This window comes from Crocuta crocuta, unplaced genomic scaffold, assembly GCF_008692635.1.
Source record: "Crocuta crocuta isolate KB4526 unplaced genomic scaffold, BGI_CrCroc_1.0 scaffold184, whole genome shotgun sequence".
Taxonomy (NCBI): domain Eukaryota; kingdom Metazoa; phylum Chordata; class Mammalia; order Carnivora; family Hyaenidae; genus Crocuta; species Crocuta crocuta.
The window spans coordinates 71,591-95,535 of NW_027530006.1; the positions used below are offsets into that span (position 1 = coordinate 71,591).

A 23,945-nucleotide genomic window follows, 5' to 3' on the forward strand; every position below is an offset into this window, starting at 1 on the left:
CGGGGCCCAGAATCAAGCCCATCCCTTAAACCAGCTGTGAGTGGCCTCGGCCAAGCCCTGTTCTCACTCAGCTTCAGTTTTCTTGGCTCTACAGGGCAAGGTATACCCAGCCACGGAGATGCTACAGGTTAAGGGACTTACATTTTATATATATATATATAAACAGGGTGGGGAAAGGGGCCCAGGATGGGGGGTGGTATTTAATGGGAACAGAGCTTCATTTTAGGAAGACAAAAGTTCCGGGGATGGGTGGCCCTGATGGTGGCACGGTTCCAACAGCTCATTTCATGTTGTGTATTTTGCCGCACACATTCATAAAATGCCCACGTGAAGACCTGCTCGCAGGAACACCTCGCACAACAGTGCTCTGACCGTATCATGGTGCTGGTGGGGCGGGAGGCGGTCACCAGGGTCTGCAAACCCTCCAACCTCCAGCCCCGAGCTCACATTTAGCAAATGGATGCAAAGGAGGCATTCCAACCTATGCCATCAGATTCCTGAGACACCATTAGCTCCTGGAGTTCGAATTCCACTCCGTGCCCTTCTCGGGCTATTGATCAGGCAGCTCCCTGAAGGGCTCTGACCCCCAAGCTGCATGTTCTGAGCTCCCTCCGAGGTTGCCCTGGAGGGCTCACTGAGATTCTCTGAGCCTGTGGGTCACCACGAGGCCTGGCTCAGAGGTGCACCTTCCCAGCCGGGCCCCACCTGCCCCCTGGGGAGAAATCCTGATATAAACCACCTCCGCTCCCTCAGGAAGCTGCCTCCAGGACCCAAGAGGCCCATTTCGGGCCCATGGAGATGTCATGCTTTGTCATTTATTAACTGCTCTCTGTTTTTGTTTTTTTGCTTTCGCTTAGAGCTGGGGAAGAAGTTATAGCAGCCATTTGCTTAGGGCCTCCGAAGGCCAAACTCATTAACGAGAGATGATTAATGGAGTCCTCTTGCTGTTTATACAGCTCAAGCCCACCAACAACTACACAAGTATTTTGTTTTCAGTCTCCCAAATGTTTCCACTCCGCCTTCTCTGCTAATCCTGGTCCCCTTCCTGCCAAATCCTTTGCTCTGTTCTTGACCTTGCTGGCAGACGGCCTCCTCTCCTCTGCCTGACCTTCTAAGACACTCCTCTTATCTGGTTCTGAGTCCACAGGGACCGACCCTGGGCACTGGCTTTGAGGCCTCTGCCCCTGGGGTGGGTGGCGAAGTCCTCGCGGGCAGCAGGCCTCACCTCTCACAGGGTCCCAGCGGACCAAAGACTTCCCCTGCGGCAGCCCGAGATCCAGACCACATAGGAGGCTGCAAAGTGCTTGCCTTTCAGTGATGGGCCTCAGATGCTGGCCCCTGGGTGGCAGCACTGTGCACAGGGTTCTGGTCTGGGCACACCACCAGCCCACCCTGCACATCCTCCCTCCCCACCCCGGATCGCACCTGGGCTCTCACCTGTCATCTTGAGGCAACCCCAAGGAAAACGTGCACCCCCACCAGAGGAACTCTAGCTGTTCTCCAAGCACTACATGATGCTCTGTATTAGGCACCATGCCTGGCTAGTACATCACACAAGGCAAAGTGGGTATAATCACACCCATTTACCAGATGAGAAAACGGAGTCACAGAGAGGGAAGAAAATATGCTCAATGTCACAGAGCAGCATGGGGGCTTGGGACTGTTATTCCAAAGCCAGTCTCAGCCTCTGGCTGGCTCCCACTGATGCACCCCATGGATGTCTGAGCCCCAGAGGGTGGGATACAGGGGTTAAGAAGTGCAGGAAAGTATAGTGCCTTGGGAAGGCAGAAGCTGGGGTGTGGCTGGAGGACAGGGTGGGTCTGAGGGAGGCTCCCCAGTGCTGGAGGTCACGGTGTGGCTGTGTGTAGCCCTGCTCACAGGTACCAGGAATCACAGGACACCACGCGTGGGCTAGGCCTCTCCAGCTACACTAGGACAATCAGCTGTCAGTCCCTTCCCTCAACTGCCTGCCATGTCACTCCTGGGCCCCGTATGGACCCTCCCTCCGTGGGAATACATCATCGCCACTTGGTCTTGACCTTCTATTTCCCATCTACGACTTCATTTTAACCCCACACCTCAAGTATCCATTTCCCTGTGCTGGGGACAAAGACTTGAGCTTTGGGGCAGAGGTCCCCCTCCTGGTGCCCTGAGGCCTTTTCCACCCCTGGGGTCCTGGAGGAGCCCTCGCTGGCTGAAAGCCCGTGCAAGTCTGAGGTGAGGGTGGGAAGGGAGTGACAGTCACACACAGGGCGATGAAGGGGCCTCCCAGAGCCATACTCCCCCCGGGCGATCCCTCCATCCGGCGTCCCCTTGACACGGACATACCTGGCTATCCAGTCCAAGCAAGAGAAGCATAATAAAAAAGAGAATGGACCAAAACGTGGGCAGAGGCATCATTGTCACAGCTTTTGGGTAGGCAATGAAGGCCAGGCCGGGACCTAAAGGGAAGAGAAAACGGGGAGGGGCAGAGGGGGAGGAACATCAGTGACCCAGCCACCCGGGGCACCGGAGCTCACACAAAGACACTCGGGACTGAGGCGGTGTCCCAAACCCCAGGTCGGAATTCCTGCCTGGGGGAAGAGCCCAGGCCCGCCTCCCTGGGGTGCACTGGGGCTCAGGCGGGGCCCCGTTTTAGCATCTGTCTCCTAAGCAGCAGCACAAGTGGCCTCACACACCAGAGTCCGGCAGACCTGGTCATCTGGGGGCAGGAAGCAGGACGGAGCCTGGGACTCAGGCTGCCGGCTTGGAAAAGGAGGGCCCCCCAAACCAGGGCAAGCACGCCAACATTTTGCTGGAAGGAAGCAAAGGGGGAAAGGTCTGGTTATCTGACTACCGAAGTCCCCGTTTGCAAAGAAAAGGTTCCTACTCCTGAGTTAATGACGAAAACGTCATGAAAGAACACAGAACCATGCCCTGCAGGGCAAACCTCGCTTCAGGGGTGCATCTGCGCACCCCCCCTCCCCAGCAACGTCAGAGCCAAGGCCCAAAACTAAAGGGAGGTGTGTGCAGGGCGAGACCCTGGGCTCGGAGACCCATGACCTCCATTCGAGTCTCGTTCCACCACCTCCTCTTTCTGTCCCCATGTGCCCTGCAGGAGCCTGCTCCCCGACCTGAGAAGCCAGGGGCAGGATCCCGGAAAAGACTCTCAAGGAGCCTTCTCGCGCCCAGAGTCTCAGCTGCTGACACCACTGCCCTAGACTTGGGCTTCTGGTTTCTGAGAAGCGGACTCTGCCAGAATCTGGAGGCTGGGTGTGGGAGACAGGAGCCCCACCAGCTCAGGCGGCACCTTTCTGCCTCGAAACATTCCAGGGGACATAGAGAAATGTCTCCTCCTGTCTCCGGCGGGTCTGAGGGGAGAAGCCAGGGGTTAAGAACTGAGCCAGTGATGAAGACCTGTGGTTCTAAGAGGCGGTAGGAAGCAGCAAAAGAAAGGAGATCTGCAAGGGCCTGGGCTGAAAAAATAAAGTAAGACCCACAACTTAAAAAAAGTAAAATAAAAATAATAAAAAAACATCAAGAAATGTGAAAACAAAAAGGGGTAGAGGCCAGGATATTTAGAGCAGGTATCAGAAACCAAATGACTAGCTTAAGAATGAAAGAAAACAAAAACAACAACAAAAAAAAACAAAACAAAAGAACACCAAAAAACCCCCCAAAAAACAAAAAACCAACTTTAAAATAAATGGGAGCCAGAAACCACACGGTAGGGCGCTAACCACAAATGTGGCAGGCAAGGGCAAGTCCTTGTACTGTCCAGAGCCTACTCGGGTGTCCTCAGGCGGCGATGGCAGAGAATCCCACGAGGAGTGGTGGATGGGGCGCTCCTACCAACCCCAAAGTCCAAGCTGGAACAGAGCCACATGTGCCCTCGGCCCCCCTGGTCCCCCTACACGTGAGCTCTGGCCCGCCTGGTAAGTGTCACTGCATGTGGATTCAAGTCCAGCCAACTGCNGATCTCAACACGCTCGTTTCTGTATTTCAGTTTTGCCTTTCTCAAGCCAGCCTCTGGGAGAGGGTCTGAGCATTTTTCTCTAAAAGCGCACGGGGAACTATAGAGAGAGAAGTCCATGTGAAGTCGCGCAGCCACACTGAGCACCCGTGCACGCCCCTCCGTGAGCAGAGAAAATGCTGCTGCACGTACCGTGTGCCCTCCGTTCGGCCAAATAATTATCTCGTTCAAATGCACTTCGCTCAATATGGTGCTTGTTATAAGCTTATTAGAGAAATAATCACCCTTGAGGTGTCAGCTGTTCAGACATCACCGTGGGGAATAAACAACAAGGTCTTGGAAGTGGACAGGAGGAGGAAAACAACTTCGGGTGAAGATATGTACATATATGAAAACACCTAGTCGTCCGCAGAGAAAGCTCTATTCCAAGTATCGAGAGATACATACATATACATACATATATATGTACATATGTCCCACCACCAACTCACTCCACGCTCTGGGCAATCACAACTGTTTGGCAAGCCCTCGACTGAAAAAAGCCACTGCAAAGAAGCTGCAAAGGGCCTCCCCCTCATCACAGGACCTGCCAACCTCCCAAGCCGGTGTGGATCATTCTGGAATTAACTTTCTGTGTCCTCAGTCTCTGGCCTGCTTCTTGGGGCCCTTGGGGAAGGAAATCTATGTCTGACGGTCCGACCTGGGACTGGGGAGCAGCAGAGAGATGCGTGGGGCTGAGACACGCGTGGGTTTGCCACACATGTCCTGCAACACTGTGGGGGGCGGGGGGAGAGGGGGTCCAGGTGGCAGAGAGCATCTTTGCCAAGCAAGGACGAAAGCAGGGCCTCCAGGCTCTGAGGTCAGAGAAAGTCAGAGGAGCTCAGATGCATTCTCACCCAGGGAAGACCAGAATTGTTGGGTGTGTCCAAAGTGGGTGGGAGGGGCGGGGACAGGGGATGTCCTCGTATCAGAGGGGCCTGTCCAGGAGACCCCAACTCAGGTCCTGATCATCCCGAGCAAGGCCCCTGCTCTCAAGCCACTGGTCTCCCCATCTACAGAACAGACGTCTAAATGCACAATGCTGAGGTACCCCTGACCCCCAACAGTAGGGTTCTGTGGCTGAGGACCCAGGACACTGCCCTGTTTCAAAAACGGCAAGGGCAATGCCACGGCCAGGGCTCCAGCTATGCCTGACTCTGGTCTGTGGTGGTCCCTGGAGTGAGCACTGGACCCGAGAGGGGCCTCAGCCCAGGACCCCTGCCTGTCTCCATGTGGGCCTGAAGAGGTCGTGAGAAATCAGGAGATCGGGTGCACCAGAGGCGTGTACAAAATAACCAAACCTTCCAGACAGCTGATGAGCGCCCACCCAGTGAACGGGCAGGACAGGAGGGAGGTGGAGAAGCCATAAAGATAGTCCTCAGGGAACCTGGGAGCCTGGGGTTCCTGTGCCTGTAGCCAAGCCACTGCCATCCTGCAATTCCAGGACTTGGGACATCCAGGGGCAGGTCGCAGAATACTGTGGTTCTGAGGCTCTAAGGTTCTAGCAACTGACCACCTTGTCATTTCCAGGTTCCACACCTTCCTTGCTGGAGCTCCAGGATCCCAGCCTTGGATCCCAGGCTTTGCAGAGTTCACGACTCTAAGACCTTCCTCTACTTCCAGAAGGAGTACCCCACCAACAGGGCCCATGCCTGGAGGGGGTGGCCCTGTCCCCACAACGTATCCCCAAATTGGGTCTGTCATGGTCCCAGAGGGTGGCCGCTGTGCCCACCGTATCTCCCCACCCACTGCCTACGGTGGTGCCTGACACAGGGCAGACCCCATAAATCAGTAGCATCGGTGGAATGAATGAATGGGTTTTGCTAGAGGGAGCGCGCTGGGAGCAAAGTGCAAAATACAGAAACCAAAGCTGAGAAGGTGGTGATGGAATGCCGACTGGTGGCTGGCTTGGGCCTGAGTTAGAAAAGTGGTTTCTGTTGCCGAAACCAGGAGCTTGCTGGGGAAGGAGAGGGAGGGAAGACCACACAAAAGTAGCTAAGTATTCCCCCAACTTTAACCAACCCCCATGTTTCTGCGAGCCCCTTGGGCCAAATTGCAAAGTGCTTAAAATTTAGCTTTTGTACTCTTTGATTGCTTGGGGGACATCTTGGTGGGGGGGGTCCGTTTCAGAAACCAGGCTCGTCCCCCCCCAAAGCCCCCTGGGGTCTGGCTTCATGCCTGCAGTACTTGGCTTACACACTAGGTGGCAGTGCCCACCACCACTGCCACCAATACCACCATACCTGACTCAGCCACATCAGCAATGTCCACCCCTTGCTCTTGTGCCATGAAGCCCAGGATGGAAAAAATTGCGAAGCCAGACACAAAACTGGTACCACTGTTCAGGCATCCCAGCAGCATACAGTCCCTAAGTTACACATATGTCAGGGAGCAAGTTAATTCACAACACAAGGAAGCCACGCTCCCTACTTCTTCTCTTTTTTCTTTAAACATCATTTCTAAGGTTTACCAGGCCCGCTGGCGCGACACTTGCCTGTACGAGTTGTACTTGTACTTGTTGTAGCTCCCCAGAGAGGTCATGGCCCCCAGACAGATGGCATAGGAGAAGAATATTTGGGTCCCAGCATCAATCCACACCTAGGGGGTGGGGGTACGGGGGGTAAGGAGAGAGAGAAGGGGCCGTTAGAGCCAGCTTCCTGGAGGAGGCCGTGTGGGCTCTTGGACCCCTGGAGGACGGCATCTCAAAAGGCGCAGATTCTTGGCTGCAATTAGAGCATTTGTGCGATGACCCAAGGTGTCTTTCGAGGCAATACTGAGCTGCAAGGAAGTCCAGAAGTCGAAGAAACCCCCCAGTTACTGAGCAGCAGGAGTGAGAGGATGGGCTTTTGAAGCAGGCAGATCTGAATTCCAACCATGAAATGACTCTGGGCAATAGAACTCCTGCCGGGAGCCTTAGTTTTCACATCTGTGAAATGGGCTCCACTGCCCTGACCCACAGCACTCTTCTGCCTATTCTAATAAAAAAGATTTAGCCCAGTGCAGACATGTGGTAAGACTGTTAAGTCAAGGCCATTATCATTATTATAACTGCTATTGTCTGGGGACCACTCCCCTCCACCCCCGTTGGAATGGGGAGGAATTCCCTAACGGATTATGCAGGCAAAGCTACTCTCCCAAACCTTCATCCAGCAGCTCCCAGTGGACACAAAACTGCCCCCCAACCTGTGCCCTGATGTTGGCCAAGCCCTCTCTCATCTATGACAGGGCAAGAAGGCAGTGGGGAGGAGAGTTTTCTCTAACCCCCTGCGGCCACATGGCTGAGTGCCAGGGAGCAGGTGTTCAGTATCTGCCCCTTGACCTTCTGAGAGCTCATCACCAACTCTGAATTCCAGCCTCAGCAAGGAAGCTGGCTGCCGCACTCGTGGGCCGACCTTCCCATCCCCACGGCGCAGCCCCCTCGGCCACAGCGGGCAGAGGCCAGGGCCAAGGAGGAGACGAGCTCATAAGACTTCTCCCCCCCTTACCTGGCACAGGGCCCGGCCTCAGGAGTCCTCGACATGCAAAAATACACACACAGCGGGAAGGGCCCACGGGCACGGCGAACAACCTGCCGCAGCCCAGCGGAAAAGTACCAGAGGCGGATGGCCCAACCGGATATGTGCGCCCAGGAACCGAGGACACTGCACCACCAGCTTCACTTCCCCACACCTTGCCCGGCCTGGCCCTGGGTGGGAGGGAGGACGGGCTGCCTCCTCGTGTACCTGAGGGTCCTCGAGGCGGCTGATGTCGGGGTACAGATAAAACTTGATGCCTGCGCCTGCGCCGGGCAGCGTCAGTCCACGGACCAGCAGCACCAGGAGCATGGCGAAGGGGAAGGTGGCTGTGAAGTAGACGACCTGTGAGGGACGAGACGGATTCAGGCGGGCCCGTGGCATCACCTGCTGCTGTCAAATTTAAACATTCTCTCCGAAGCTGAGGGTCAGGAGCCGAGCCTGCTGGTTCACCTGCTGTGTGACCTTGCACTTACTGCTTAACCTCTCTGGGCCTCAGCTGCCTCACCTGTAACCTGGGTATAATACAAGTACTCACCTCATAGACTTACTGCGATTCAATGCAAATGATCCTATAAATATGTACTGAATATCTAGGCCCTGGATATGTAGTGGTGGATATGACATAAAGCAAATTCCTGCCCTTGTGAACAAATACTCCAGTAAGTGAAGAAGGATATGCAAAATGCTGAGTGTAAACTATCAAGTGTATATGTGGCTTACCCGGTGGTTGGTACATGACATTCGGTACACATTAGCTAACACTGCAACTGTTAGTATGACTGATGGCTCAGAATCAGTTAATGTGGGTTCAAATCCCAGCTCTGTCCCCTCACTTGCTGTGTGACCTAGGGCATGATGCTTAACCTTTCTGGGTCTGTTACAATGTGTAAATGGAGACAACAATCATAAAAGACCTCCATCAAGAGGTGAGGTGAGGATGCAATAAGATATTGGTAACACCATCAGAACCGTGCCTGGCACTTAGGTACTCAAGAAATGGGGCCTGTCGTTGACACTGATTTTGTAGGAAGGACATGAGAACTTCTAGGAGGAAGTAAGGCCTCTAAAGGCCCTTGGTCAGGAGACGGAGAAGGGCCTCCACTCCCCTGGGGCCGTGGGAGGCCCACAGCCTTCCCGGGGTCATACAGCACAGCACAGGCCACCCCGGGTCAACTGGAGGTGGGGCCCGAGATGACTGAGGCTGTGCTGGGCCATTGCTAGGCGCCTGCCCTACATCCTCTCCTCTGTCCTGAAAGCGCTGGTCTTCATACACCCGTGGCCTCAGTTCTCTTGGATGGATTTCCCAATCTCTCCCTTCTACAAGAGAAGTTTCCAGGCAGGGTTTATGCCTGGGAGGGGCTCAGAGGTGCGCGGGTCCAAACAGACAGTGAACTCCTGGTCTTTCCAGCAGGGCACTGGCTGAGCCAGGCCTCCCCAGGCATGAGCCCACGTCGTGCTCACCACACCATGTGACAGAGGAGGAACCGAGGCTCGGCAGGGCTGTAAGATGCCCAGGTCACCTACAGGGCTCAGGACCTGCACCCAGGCCCCGTGGAGATTAACCACCTTGCTCTGAGCAAAGGCATCAGGTAGTTGGCTTCGCCAGCACAGCACATACAGAAAGGTCATGTTGAGCACCTGAAATGCTAAGACTGGGTCGCAGAGCCCCTGATGCCCTGGGGACCTCAGAAAGGAACCACTATTTAGCCAATGCACCCATTTTACAGGTGAGGAAACTGATACCCAGAGAGCAGGATGAATGTGTCCGTAGTGGTGGGAGGCAGGGGCAGTGCCAGGTTACTGCAGGGCACTTCTGGGGCCCCAGTAGGCAACAGACACAAATGCATGGGGGACAGAGCCCTGAACCCCACCAATCTGGAGCACAGTTCTTGGATAGTCACATCACTTTGAGTAGAAATAACTAGAAAGGGCCTTTGGAAAAGGGCAAGAAGAAAACTCTCAGGGCCTACCTGGCTCAGCTGCCCTCAGCCAGTACCACCAACCAGCATTTATTGAGTGCTTACTGTATGCCTGGTACTATTCCAAGTGCAGTGACTTCTATACTTAGTTGGTCCTGTCCTACCCTAACCCTTTGAGGGAGGTTTCAGTAATGTTTTCATCTTTTTCTTTAAAAAAAATGTTTATTTTTTTATTTTTGAGAGAGAGAGGGAGAGACACAGAGTATGAGCAGGGGAGGGGCACAGAGAGAGGGAGGGAGAATCCGAAGCAGGCTCCAGGCTCCGAGCTGTCAGCACTCAAAGCCCAATGCAGGGCTTGAACCCACAAGCTGTGAAATCACGATCTGAGCCAAAGTCAGGACGCTTAACCGACTGAGCCACCCAGGCGCCCCATTATCTTCATCGTGAAGGTGAGGAACCAAAGCCCAGAGTCCACTGCTTACCCACACAGGCCACACAGCACTTAAGTGGCAGAGTGGAAACGTGCCCCAGAGCCTGCCTCCGAATGACTATGACAGAGCAGTAAAATGCTGTCAGTTAAGTGTCCCACTCTTGATTTCCACTCAGGTCATCTCACAGTTGTGAGATCGAGCCCTGAATCGGGCTTCACACCGAGTATGGAGCCTGTTTAAAATTCTCTTTCTCTCTGAGCCTCCCCTGCTGGCACTTGCTCTTTCTCTCTCTCTCTCAAAAAAAAAAAAAAAGGGGCGCCTGGGTGGTNAAAAAAAGACCTTCTAAGTCAGGTAGTTTAATCCCTCCAAAGACCTGAGGAAGGCTGGACTCCCCAAGGGCATAGGTTGAAATTCAAGGTCAGTGACCGGCTTGCTGTAAGACCTTAAGCAAGCTACTGTCCCTCTCTGGCCTTCATTTCCCCACCAGCTGAAGTGGGAGGCTCGGACCAGAGGAGCTCTGAAGTCCCCTCCAGCCTTGTGGCCCCAGGGGAAGGGTGGAGTAGTCTGGGCCACCGGGGCAGGGTTTGCACCGCACCCTGCCTCCCAGCTGGGTGGTCTGGCCTCAGCTTCTATCTGTATGAGGAGGAAGGTAAGGGCGTTTACCTCACTTGCCACACTCAAGGAACCCCGGCAGCCATCCTGGTGACCCCAGAGGTGAAGGGCGGGCCCTACACCTGTCTCTGACGCTCCCTCCCTGGATGCTTTTGCTCCCTCTGGGCCTCAGTTTCCCCAGCAGAGAACCCTCACAATTTCCCAAGGACCAGAAGGCAGAGGCAGGCCGGGGAGCCACAGAAAAGGTGAAAGAAAGAACCCCAGCATGTCGCCCCCTCCGGCTGCTCCCCCCTTCCTGCAGACTGGCCCCTGGCCTGTTACCAAGTCTGGGCCGTGCTGTGGGCCACACCCGGGGGTGGGGAACCAACAGCTGCTGACAGACACTGTCCCCGGAGGGCGGCCACTTCAAAGCAGCTGGGCCCCACCAGCGAGGCTCTGGCCAGAGGGCTTTGTGTCAGGGACACAGGAAACTACCCAGGGATGGGGGTGACTTCCCTTGTTGTCACATATTACATTTGTTTAACAAGCACTTAAGTAGCACTTTCTGTGTGCCAGGCACTCTATGAAGTTTTATGCCCATTACTAAATCCTCAGGACGGCCCGAAGGGCTTGGTACTTGTATTACCTGCATTTTCTCGATGAGAAAACTGGCCCAGAGAGGTTGGTGTCAGGGGCCTGGGGTCACAGAGCTGGGAGGTGGCAGAGGTGGGATTTGATCTAGGCCAGCGGGCTTTGGAGTCCCGTCCATGCCTTTTGTGTACATGCACGTTATTGCTGCTCCCAGTCCAGAGCTGGACAGCGCCACCTGGTCACAGCGCCACCTGGTCACAGCGCCACCTGGTCACAGCGCCACCTGGTCACAGCGCCACCTGGTCACAGCGCCACCTAGTCACAGCGCCACCTGGTCACACCACTTCATCTGCCTTTTTGGAAAAGCCACCCTTGTTTTGCAAATTTGCAGCTCTGAGGACAAGCCCCTGAGACCCATTCTCTCAACTTATCCATGAGTCCCCTAGGATCCTCTCAGGAGAGGCTGGTGCCAGCCGCCGCCACTGGGCCTCTAGTGGTGGCCCAGCAGGCCTTGCCACGGGACGTGGTATTTTTCCACTCTTGCTGGCAAGCCCGTGGTTCCTCTGAGCCCTTGATCCAAAAGCCCTGTGGCCCAACAGCCCTGGAAACTTGCGAGGACAACTCTTCCTCACTCCCCTAGGGACAGTGGAGAGGAGGTGACGCGCCACGCAGGAAGGAGACAGGCTAGTCTCCCACTGCCCTGAACTTCACTAGGAGGGAAAGGCCTGGACAGCTGGGGTCCCTCAGCCCAGAGGCAGAGGGTCCGAGAGGTGGGACCACGGACCTGAGCCCAGCACCCAGGCAGCCCTGAGGCATAGCACCCCTGCGTGCACGAAGGCAGCACCACAAACTCCTCTCACACGAGCGGAAGGGGACGTCCCCCAAGTCATGCATCTTGTGGGAGAAAAGCTGAGACCCCAAACCACGTCTGCCCCGACTGCCGCCCCTAGGTTTCCAAACGCTAGACGAAGAGCAGGCGACAGAAGGGTGCGGCCTCAGCCCATGCCCGTGCTCCTGTCCGCCCGCGAACGCGCTCCCCTTTGGGTCCAGAGTGCTGGACTTCCTGTGTGCAGTCTAGACTTCCGTCACCTCCCTGGATGTGACGCCCACCTCATGCCCTGCCGCTCCGTCGGGCTAGCCCAGGGGCTAGGGCAGGCAGCAGGTGACGATTAGGAGGGAGAAGAATGCAGAGTGTCAAGCTCGGCAGCTGGGCTCTCTGGGTCCAAATCCCAGCTTGGGCACAGACTCCTCAGAACATGAGGAGGACGAAATGAGCTAATAAACAGCACTGAGAACACTGCCTGGTGCTGTGTGTTACATGGCGTTTGCTGCCATTATCACTGTCTGTTGAATGAATTAAGCCCCAACATATCCTGGGCCAAGGTTTAGACCCTTGGAAGGCTGACAATTTACAGAAAAGGGAACTGAGGCTCAGAGAGGCAAAGTGACTTGAACTTGGATCTTGAGCTGCCAAGGCCCTCCCTGCATCCACCTCCTATGGGACCAGCATCAGCCACTGAAACAGGGCCATGCCAGGATGAGGCCCCCCTTGCTGCCCACGGGCCCAGCCCCCACAGCGGCCATGAACCTGGTCTGTGGCCAGGGCTGAAAGCCATGGCTGGCGGCGGGCGGCGGGCGGGCAGGCAGGCTGTAGAGCTCAAGGAAGTCCACAGAGCCTTACTGTGTTTGTCTTGGCTTCTCTGGGCTGGCCCAGGCCCTGCTATTGTTCTGGGAGCCATGCCCGCCCCTCAGGGGCCTGGAGCCCTGTGAGGAGGAGGTTGTCTCTAGGGGTGGGGTGGGGTAGGGGACCTCTGTCAAGTCACGTCTTCAACTGGCCACAGTTGCAGCTTGGTACCCTCTGCTTTTCTCTCTGATTCTATTCTCTCGCTCCCTCCATTATATCTCAAATGCTGCTCATTGCTCCTGGGAAACATCATTCCTCCATCAGACTGGGGGCTCCCCATAGGTCTGGATCAGATATACCTCAGGGCCTTTGCACTGGCTACTCTCTGTCTCTAGAATTTTTTCCTTCCAGATAACCACATGGCTTACCTCTCCTTTCCTTCAGATCTGTGCCCCCAAAGTCACCTTCTTGGTGAGCCTGACTGCCTATCCTATTTAAAAGTATACCCCAACATTTCCTATTCTCCTTCACACGTTGTTCTTTAATCACCATTAGTCACCACCTCCTATATATTTTACACATTCACCCCGTCACAACTGTCAAATGTATTGGCTCCTGGACCACAGAGATTTCTGTCTGTCTTGTTGACCCCTGCATGCCCCCGGGCCCTATTCCGACCACAGGACCTGATAGATAGTAGAGGCACAAAATATATGAATGCATAAGGAAATGATCATGTCTCCGGCATTGCTCAAGAACACTGCTCCACAGAAACTTCCTGATAAACTCTCCGTGTGGGGAAACGGAGGCACAGTGAAAACACTGGTATTTACTGTACCATCTGAGCCGAGCATCGTGCTGGTGCCTAACACTTCTGGTTTCAACCCTCACTTCCACCCATTCTGTAGATGAGGAAACGGGGCTTCATGGTGAGGGGGTGTCCTCGAACAAGCCACCTGACCTTTCCCAGCTTAGTTCCCGCATCGTCTGAAGAAAGGTGGTGAGCAAAGCGCTTGCACACCAGGCAGAGGAGGGGGTGGGGTACGGGCACCCCGGGGCGCGAGGGGCCCTCTACCTGTCTGTCCTGGTGCTGCGTGTGGACATTCCTGAGGCCTGGCCTGCTTCCTTTCTAGACGGGATTTTAGAATCGCAGGATGGCTCTGACCGCAGAAACAGGAGGGAGGGCATGTGGGCAGGGGGGCGTCCGCTCCAGAATCCTTCCCGCTCCGCCTCTGCTATCTTGGGCACCCAGATCTTGCCCTGAAGGCAATGCTGGGGTCCCTTCAGATCCATGATTAAGGGGCTCTTGATCCAGGGACAACATGGTCTTTGATTTCTGGTTCCACACAGGCCCCTTCTACAAACGACTTCACCAGCCACTGCACATTGCTGTACCTAAAATGCCACCTTCACATACTCTTTTGACCTTTGGGGGCTTTTAGACCTTAAAGAGATTTTTCTCCCAGCAAGATAGGAGGGAAGTGGTATGTGGAGGACATGTAAAGCAGATCACCCAACATCTTCACTGTGGCCTAGAGCCTGGCCGAGGGGGCAGGCACACAGCTCTCATCCCAACAGAGCCTTCCGCACCGACCTGGCATGGCAATGACCATGATACTGGTCAGCGTCTTGGTGATTGGGTAACGGTTTAGCTCTAACTTAACAGGTAACATTTTAGTTATAGGCTAACATTTTCATTATTGCCAATACACCAGCCTATACCTAAAACCTTAATTATAAGTTAACGTTTTAATGATCACCTACCACCTCTGTTAATACCTAATGCTCTGGTCATCGTGTAACATATTAAATCAGCAACGAATATTTCAGTGATGGCTAACATTCTGGTTAACCGCTAACATCTCGGTTATGAGAAAATGACTTAATCATTGGGGAAAGCTTTCCTTAATAACTAACAGCTCAGCTTCTGGCTGAAATGTTAGTGGTAAGATAATTTAGTTCTTCGGACTTAACAGCAAAACTCCAAGTCAGCCCTTCTCACACTCTCAGCAAGCATTTGGATTACCTGGGGATACTGTTGAAATGTGGGTCCTGATTCCGTGGGTGTGGGGCAAGCCCATGGGTCTATATTTCTAGCAAGTTTGCAGCGGATGCTGTCTGTCAGGGCGTACTTTGCAGAGACGGGGCCCATGCGGTTCATGGCTCGCTGAGAAGTAACAATCAAGTTGCCCGCTCACCTTGCTCACAGCTAACTTAACAGTTACAAAGCCAATGTCTGTTATCTGCTAACGGCTGCACTTAGAGGTGGGAGACTGTACAGGCTCCACAGAGCCCACCGTCTGACTTTCAGGAATTGTGTTTGCTGGTTGTTAAGCCCTGGGAGCAATTCCACCACGAGGTGGGCAAAGGCCACAAAGCGGAGCCCTATCTTCTTTCAGAGGACTGCTCTGTTGGCACACAGGGCTGGTCTGGGCTGACTCCAAGCAGGAGGGCCTGGGAAGGGGAGGTGGAAGATTCCCTGGGCTGAGGCAGCGGAGAGACAGAAGCATCACTCACTTTTCCCGTAGACTTGACGCCCTTCCAGATGCAGAAGAAACAGACCAGCCAGACGAGGAGAAGGCAGAGAGCAAGGTCCCACTTCAAGGAGCCGGGGTCATCGATTCCAGAGGACAAGCTCAACACATTGCGCCTTCAAGCAAACAGAACCACAAGTCAGTGGGGCCGGCCCTGGGGCAGAGAGCATCGAGGCCAGGGTTCCAACAGGCTGGGGGTGAGACCCTGGCTGGGTGCCATGTTTCCACAAGGCCTCTCACCTCTCCAAGCCCTGGAATCACCATGCGCCTCGGAAGCAGCTCCCACCCAGGCCCCAGGGTTGTGAAGAAGTCAACAAGGAAATAGATTTGGACTCCTACATCAGGAGAACCTGGGTTCAACCCAGACTGGCCTCAGGCAAGTTAAGTAAACCTCCAAGCCTCAGTTTCCTCATCTGTAAAATGGGCACTAATCCCTGTGGGATCGAATCTCAGTAGACCGTTTCAGTGCTCACTGAGGGCCAAACATTGGGTTCAAACTTGGCTCTACAGTGTAATCACTGGGCTAGTTACCCCAAACTCCTGTCTCATTTGTGAAATGGGAATAACTACCCTCCTCCAACACTCTCTGTCCCATCCCTCTTATTCTATTCACTCCTATTCCTTATCTGGATCTCCCCTAAAATGTAAGCCTCAGGAGGCTTCTCTATGCGGCTGCACAGGACCTAACCCCACGTATTTATAGGGATCGGCGTTAAAGGAAACCCCACCCCAAGCAGTAACTACAGGGTCTCAGGTGTCTGTTTCCGCCCTGGCCTTGAGACGCCTAGAGCAGCTACTGGTGCCTAAGCGGTGCTGGTGTCCTCTGGACTCCCTGCAGGGTTATAAAGGTCTCATGAGAGGACAGGTAGATGGTCTGGAGGCTAATCTGCACAGAGCACCCACCGTCCCTGCCCGGCATCACACAGCAGAGGCTGGGGTCTTTGGGAGTCGGGGAGCCTCACTGACCTGCGGAAGACGCATAGAAACACCTACTCAGATGCATCCCTGAGGGGCAGACGCCATCTGAAGTCAGGAAAGGGCACATCTTAATGCCAAGAAACTGTCCCCACTGTCCCAGGACCCTGCAGCAGTGACCAAGGGCAGGCACACCAAACCCAGGGACGTCAGCCCTGCCCACCAGGGTCCCTGTCTGCCCGCTGAGTCCCCGGGCTGCTGACCATGGGGGACAAGGGAGCTCGTGCTCCCCTGGGAAAAACCTGGTTCTCTCCTGTTCTAACCAAAGTTCGCTCCTGGTTTCAAGGCCACACTCAAGCAAGAGGGGCAGAGAGGGAGTGCGACTTTGCACCCCAGGCTCTCTTCTGTAAAACGCAGATGCAGTTCCTGCCCCCATGCTGCTGCCAGGCAAAGCATTCCAGACCATTCCCTAGCTCTTAGCCAGTCTGTGGGATGTCCCCTGTGGTCAGGGTCCTGGGTCTTGGAATGCCGACTGGGGCAGACACGTCATTGCTTTTCCTTCTTTCTTCCAGAGAAACTTCAATGTGAGGACCTCGAATAAATTCAAGATCCCCATCTCAACTGGCATTCAACTGAGACCTTTCTTTGGGTCACTGCCATGGTCCCAGCACCTAGAAGAACATGTGGCACATAGTACAGCCTCAATAAATACCTGTTGCATGAATGAACCAAGGACTCAACTGAGGTAACTGCCAAGTTCACATGGTACTCTGGACCAATCCATGCAATATTTCCATTAACAAACTGTAAAAGGAGGCAGTTTTCCTCTGTCCTTTTTTTGATGAGAATCCTGACACCCAAAGGCCTCCCCTCTGTCACCCATGATGGTGTGCTCATAATATCCACAAGGCCTTTTCAACTTATCTCAGCTGATTCAAGGACTAGAGGTCATTGGCCCCATTTTACAGATGGGGAACACCAAGGCATGAAAGCTCCAACTGTCCAGACATGCAGCCAGCAGGTAGCAGGGCTACCACCCTTACTCAAGCCTGTCTGACTCCAAAAGCCTGTGGACTCCCTCACGCTACTCCTCCAATAAACAGAGAACAGAGCCTAAACTTTAAAGAGCAGCTGTCCAGTCCCTGCCACAGGCCAGGGTCACCTGAAGCCTCAGGCCTCTGTCCCGTGAGGCAGGCTGTCCACCAACCGCATCCCGGCTGGGGCCCTGCCAAGCACAGGGATCTGGCAGCGGCAGCTGCTTGAGAATAAAAAGCCCTTCCCGAAGGCTCCAGAGCTCAGCGCCTTCAGTGAAAGCCCCAGGCACACTGGGCAGCAGCCCAAGGCTTCCTTGTGAATGGGCAGTGTCGCAGGGAGGGTGCCTTTCCACCTCCACACCTGTGTACCCTCGGCAACGCCAGCTCCGCGTCCTCCGGAGAAGCCTTCCCTGCTGCTCCACAGGCCACCAGAGACCCCGCGGTCTTGTGGGCTGTCCACTCAAACTGTGTGTCACCCACGGGTGAAAGGTCTGTCTTGCCTACCCGATTGCAAACATCCCAGGGACAAGGATCTCACAGGCAGGTACACAGTAGGTGCTTAGCTAACGCAGAGGAGGTGCCCAGCCTTTTCTTCTCTCCTGAGGGCAAGCTTGAAACCCCAGAGCTCAGAATCTGATGACACCACGCCCAGTCAGTTCATGGGTTAGGGTTGAACCCTTTCAACCTAACCCTTTCAACCTTCTCCCAGTCCTGTGCTGGGTAAACCCCTGGTGCCCATGACAGACGAGAGGCTCACTCTGGGCAGCTGACCAGCTACGGAAGCCACAGCAAGGAAACAGTCTCCCTCTGATGCTAGTATCGAGTTCCCTTAAGGAGCTCACGATGCCTGCAGCGACACTGTCAAAGGCACATATTCTTTGATCCAGCAATATTCCATTCCTAAGACTCCTCCTGGAATTACTTTTGAATGTGAGAGCCGTGTGGCCGGCGACGGGGTCCACCCCAAGCTACTCATCACAGCACTGTCTGTAGGAGCCAAAGACTGGAAAGCACCCAAACGGCCATCGAGAGGGGCTGGGCAGACGCAGGGAAGACACCCGGCGGAGCGCGCTGCGGCCCACAAGACAACGGGAAGGCTCCCTGGGTGCAGATAAAGAACTACATCCTGGAGATGAAATGAGTGGGCAGAGGTGAGCAGCGCTACGGCGTGCCCCCTATTGTGTTAAAAAGGGAAGGGGGTGGATGTTCATTTGTGCCTGAGGACGCACAGACTATTTTTGGCCGGACACACCAGACGCCGGGTGCACTTGCTGCCCATGGGGAGGGGGACCTGGTGGTGGGGACATGAGGGAGGGGGACCCACTTGGCACTGAGTATCATTTTTTCCCATGTTTCCAATTTGAATGCTTTTCTATCTGAATGTTTGATGTTTTTAGAGGGCTGACTCCATGGCTTTAATAGCACGTTTAAAAAAATTATTTAAAATTCTTGAAAATGTTTGTAATGGGCCGTGCAGACGTTCTAGGAATGGAATGAGTGTGTCTCATCTGTCAGGGGTTGTCAGAACAGAGCCCAATGTGGGCTCAGGGCCAAAGCGACCGACACCCTCTCCAAGGATATCTTTGGGTAGCCGTGGAGGCCAGAGCGTGTGCATCCGTCTGCATCTCTTTCTGAAGGGACCCAAGTGTGAGGGGCCACCCCCAAGTCCCTTCCCTGTGGGACTCCTGGGGCATGGGAGGGCTCAGGAAACTGTAGAGTGCTGCGCTCCAGGGGGACAGTTGTGGCACACTGCCCCTCAGCCGTGCCTCCTAACTACCCCAGGAGATTGCACGTTACCCCAAACTTTAGCCTGATGGCCCCAGCACTGCCACCCCTCCTGTCTGGGCCCCCCCCTGCTTCCCAGAGCTATTTCAGCAGACTTCCCACTCGCCTTCCCGACTCCACTGTCACCCTCCCCCCAAGTCTGTTCTCATTAAGGGAGAATGTGTCCATACCCGTCAGGTCACACCCCTCCTCTGCTCCACATCCTCCCGTGGCTCCTACCTACCTGGCTAACGAGGCCCTCCCAAGCTGCCTGCATCTCTTCTTGCCTTGAATAAGGTGACCAAATAGTCTTGTCATTCAGACCTATTAATAATGACATTGGGACCACAGGTAGACACGGGGACGTGTCAAGTGTCCAGGACAAGCTTACGTATGGTGGTCCCATCTCAAACCTCATCCTCCATATGGCCCCTTCAGCCACTATGATCCCTGAATAGATTGAGCACATTCCCACCTCAGGACCTTTGAACTGGTTGTTTCCCCAGCCATGTGTTACAAGACAGACCAATGCCCTCCCTGCTTCAGGTTTCTGTTCAAATACTACTTCACCAGGGCAGACTCTCTTGGCCTTCGTGTGATAATAGCATCCCTGGTCGCTTTCCTTCCCCTGCTCTGGATTTATTTTTCATCACGGATCATCACTCCTATATTACAATTATATTTGTGTTATCTGTGTAATGTCTATTTATCTTACTGCTGTGACATGTCCTTGGAGGCATGGCATGTGTCTGCTCACTGCTGTGTCCAGAGCAGTGCCTGGCACATCATACATGTTCAACAGACATTAACCGAGTAAGTTACTTGTACCCATTTGGTTGATGGGGGAACTGAGGCTCAGAGAGGTTCAGGAATTCACCTGAAATCACCCAGATAAAAATCAACCCTGGGCCCGGTTCCCCTTTTCTGATGCTGCCCCGGGGACGAACCCACTGTGTGCCAAGTCCTCTGCTGGCCCCTGCGAGGGCCCGCAGCACCCCAGGCTTCCCTGCATCTCTTATACAGAGGGAGGAGGCCCAGAGGTGAGCTGCATTCTTGTCCAAGAATAGTAATGATTCATTCCAGGGTGGGATCCAAAAAAGAATCGCTGGACGTCTGTTTTGAGTCGGCCGCCCCGCTGCCGTCCAGCCGGCACTCAGAGATGTAAATACGTCCTCTGAGTGGGCCAAATCGTTTCCTTTTGACTGCCGGCCAGCCATTTATTGGCCAGGGCTCTTCCCTGGAGACTGGCGGAGGCAACAATTATAAAAGAGCCCTTCCTCGCCGAGCATGGGGCCACACAAGGCTCTCTCCACCGCCTCCTCCTTCCGACAGCTGCAGGGGAAGATTGGCTGAGCATGGCTTGTTTGCAAATATGACTCATTTCTTTGATTCTAATAAAGTCTAATGATACGTGCTGAGCTCCCAGGGGGAACGAGGGAGGAAGGCACGGCTCCGGCCTGATGGAGGGCATTGGGCCAGATCTGGCCCCGCCTGTCTGCCAGGGCTGGGGTGAAGCAGGACCCTCGGGACAGAGAGGAGAGGACCCCAGAGCAGAGACCAGCAGGAGAGGTTATCCGGGGGCAGAAGCTGTTTTTCATCACACAGCAGCAACTCGGAGTCCAATTATAAAGCCAGCATGAAATGACTGTCTCAGGGGCCCAGGCGGCTTTCATGGGGACCTCGAAGGGCACATCTCCCCAGCTCCTGCTGAGAATGGTGCTTTAGCATTGCAGACAGGGTGAGCACGGGGGCTCCAGGCCCAGAGAAGACCCCACGCGTGGGTCACACACGCACACGGCACAACTTTACCTGTGACCATGGACTTGCAACTGGTGGGGACACAGGCGCTGGAGGTGGTGTCTGGTGTCAGAAGTGAGGTCCGGGAGCCCTGCTGCCTGTCTAGCTGCCTGTGTTACCTTGGGCAAGCCACTTAACCTCTCTGGTCCTCAATGTCATGCCCAACAAGCTGTGACTAGAGGCCCTGTCCTTAGCATGTCCTTTGTCTTAGCTCTTTACAGAGGCAGACTGTGAAGGTGTTGGAACCTTGCTGTCCATCGCCGAGGTTTAGAGAGGTGAAGTCACTGGCCTGAGGTCCTGCAGCTGGGATCCGTGGTGGCCAGAGTCGGCCTCCCTGCTCTGACGGATGGGAACATGACCCCTGTCCCCGACTACCTCCTCTAGTGAGACTGAAGGGGGTGGGGCGGCTTGCAGGGATGATCAGCAAGGTCCTTCCCTGTCCAGGGCCATAAGGAAGTCCCGCTTTCACAGTGCCTGTTATCTCGATTCCTAGAGTGCTCCCATCAGGCATCGTTTGCTGAGGGCAGGGACACCTCGAAGACCTACACGTCTGCTGCAGGTAAGAGACGTGGAGGGAAACGATGGCTGGGGCTGGGCTCTGGCTTGAGGGACATGGCAACCAGCCTTTTGAGAGTAATGGTACCGGTCAGTGATACCTCAATAATGTCCCAGCAAGCCTCTCCTAATGGAAGCCCCAGAGCTAGTCACTGTAGGGCTGGTGACTATTTTCAAGGGAAATCATAGAAGCTATGTTTACCCCAAAGGGAACTCAGACCCACTGATGCCTGAACCCCGTGAGGCCCTGTATATAGTTGGTGCTTAATATATACCCTAGTCTCTCTGCCACTACTGTGTTCCTTGAGCAGTATCCAAAATATAGATTCACTCATGTCACTCCCCTTCATATACTTTCTATGGTTCCCCCTCCTAGAGAACAAAGCTCAAACTTACCAGGCTAACATTCAAGGCCTCAAACCTTCTCCTGGCCCCATGCATCCTATGCTCCAGCCAGACTGGTGACTTTACTGTTCCCAAACACTTGTGTGTGTTCAGAATGCCATGCCTCTTTTCATGGGCTGTTCCTTCCACCCAGAATGTCTCTTCTTCCTTTTCAGCCTTGTGAGCTCCTATTCATGCCTCAAAGCCCAGTTCATATGGCCCTTCCATTTGCAGAGGAGGAAAATAAGCCAGAGAGGGGGAGTTAACTTGCTGCTCTTGGCTACAAAGCTAAATGGATACAGACATGGAATCAGTAAGAAGAATCGGTGAGCACTCACTGTGTTGAAACACCCTCACTTAATCCCCTCTGGCTGAGTGAGATCATAGTATGGGAAAAGCCAGGAGAGGGTTCTGGGCTGAGAAATGCCACATTTGGGTTCACAGTTGACTGCAGAGATACAAGGGTAAGGCAGGGAGACCAGAGTCCAGCACTGGGGTCTGGGAGAGTGATGATGGGGCTCCCATGGAGGGTGGGGGGAGTGCAAGTGGGGAGAGGGGTCAGACATGGATACACTTGAAAGGGAAAGCCAAGGGCACCTGTGGCTGGGTGTGAGCTGTGAGGGGAAGGAATTTGGGATGAATCCTGGACTTCCCTACTTGAGGCGCCTCTCCAAAGATGAAATGCAACGAAAGGGACAAGTCCCGCACAGCACTCGTGGGAGCCATTAGTTCTCCCTCCTTTCCCCTCTTTCACATGTAGGAGAAGGAAAGGCTCTTAAAGGCCAGGGGCCAGGCCCTTGTCGCCCGTAGCACCTGGCCCAGGGCTGCACTGTGCTGAAGCCCCGCCCCACTCACTGGCCCCAGCCTCTGCTCATGCAGGTGGCCCGCCTGGTCTTCTCAAATAAGCCTACATTCCGCACTCCTACTGTGCGGACCCCAGTCTTCCTCAGGGTTCCAGAAAGAGGGTAAGCCGTTTGGGAATGCTCAGGTGGGCTCACCAAGCTCTGCTAGGACCCAAAGGCTGGAGCGGAAGGTGAGCACCGGGCAGGTAGCCAGAGATCTGTGGGTGCTGTGGGTGAGCATCCAGGCCATGTGAGCCTTCGGAAGCCGCCTGCGGGCTCCGAACATTTCCAAAGATAAATCCTGTCTTCATGGCTTCCAGGCCAGGAAGGGCAGCTTGGGCACTCAGGATAGGGATGCTAGAAGGCTGGAGCCCTAGAGGCCCCAGGGAGGGCTGAGTGTGGGGGACAAGCAGGTGAGAAGGCATGGGGAGACACCCTGAGGACCTCATCGCTCATGTGAGCTCCTTCCCAAGAGCCCTCAGGCTGATGCTAGCAGAGAGGGGGAAGGAGAACCAATTTTGATGGTGGGGGGGCATTTGAGAAGGGGCCATTCTTAGTCCCTCTGAAGGGCAGATCACTTGAGCCCCAAATGTCCCTAGAGGGCAGTTTTACCCACTATGAGAGCACTCAAATAAGTTCAAATGGCCCCCATTTCTCACGCAGCTTCTCAGGGCTGGCCATCTCATTCAGGAAGGGCAGCCCTACATCCCTGGAAGGGCAGTGCTATGATCTCCCCAAGTACAGAGGAGAACATCAGGGCCCAGAGAGGAAACAGCACCTGCTAGGGGCAGCAGACCGAGGGTTCGGACCCAGGTGGCCAACCAATGCCCGAGGTAATGTGGTCCCAGCAGACACCCAAGTGGCTGGTTGGGTGCCCATTTCCTGGGGGGTAGGGGGTGGACCGCGTGTGATTAGGCGGTGCCAGGAACAGCCGAGAGCACAGAAGCTGTGGTTTTGAGCCCCACTCAAGTGAGAAGTACGTGGTGCCTGCATTTCTTTGTCTGTAAACTCAGCTGCCCAGAGGGGGTAGCATGGAGTGGGTGACAAATAGACTTGTAATGCCCTCCTGTCTGTGAGTGGAAAATATGTAGAGAGAGAGAGAGAGAGCCCCTGTGCAAGTAGGCCTAGGGCCTTGTGAGCAGAGACCGAAGGCTTGCATGTCACAGCAGCGACATGGATCTCCTGAGAGTGGGCCACTGGACCCTATCTTGCCCATGATTTCTGGCCCCGGCCTTAACGCACAGCTGGGGCTGGTCAGCAGGCAACCCCCTCTCCTGTGGGCCTGTTCCTGGGCCAGCCTCTAAGAGGGGGGAAGACCCTTGGAAACCCCAAAGCCACCCACAAAGAGGAGTATCATCTCATGATGATGGGGGACCACCCCCTTCCTTACTAGTGTCTCCTGCCCCTGGCTCTCACCATCCAGGCAAAGACTTATCTCAGTCATATTCAGGACCATCG

General features: G+C 54.6%; 1 protein-coding gene across 4 annotated transcripts in view; it reads right to left on the reverse strand.

Annotated features, from left to right (window-relative positions):
• Positions 1-23,945, reverse strand: part of SLC6A6 (solute carrier family 6 member 6) — an 84,377-nt gene that overhangs the window by 14,097 nt on the left and 46,335 nt on the right. For all 4 annotated transcript variants that reach the window (XM_077763729.1, XM_077763726.1, XM_077763727.1 and 1 more), the window contains 5 exons: positions 15,180-15,312; positions 7,714-7,848; positions 6,486-6,589; positions 6,235-6,359; positions 2,329-2,441 (listed from right to left, as the gene is read on the reverse strand). In XM_077763729.1, coding sequence (XP_077619855.1) covers positions 2,329-2,441; positions 6,235-6,359; positions 6,486-6,589; positions 7,714-7,848; positions 15,180-15,312 — 610 coding nt within the window. The remainder of the gene's footprint in view (positions 1-2,328; positions 2,442-6,234; positions 6,360-6,485; positions 6,590-7,713; positions 7,849-15,179; positions 15,313-23,945) is intronic.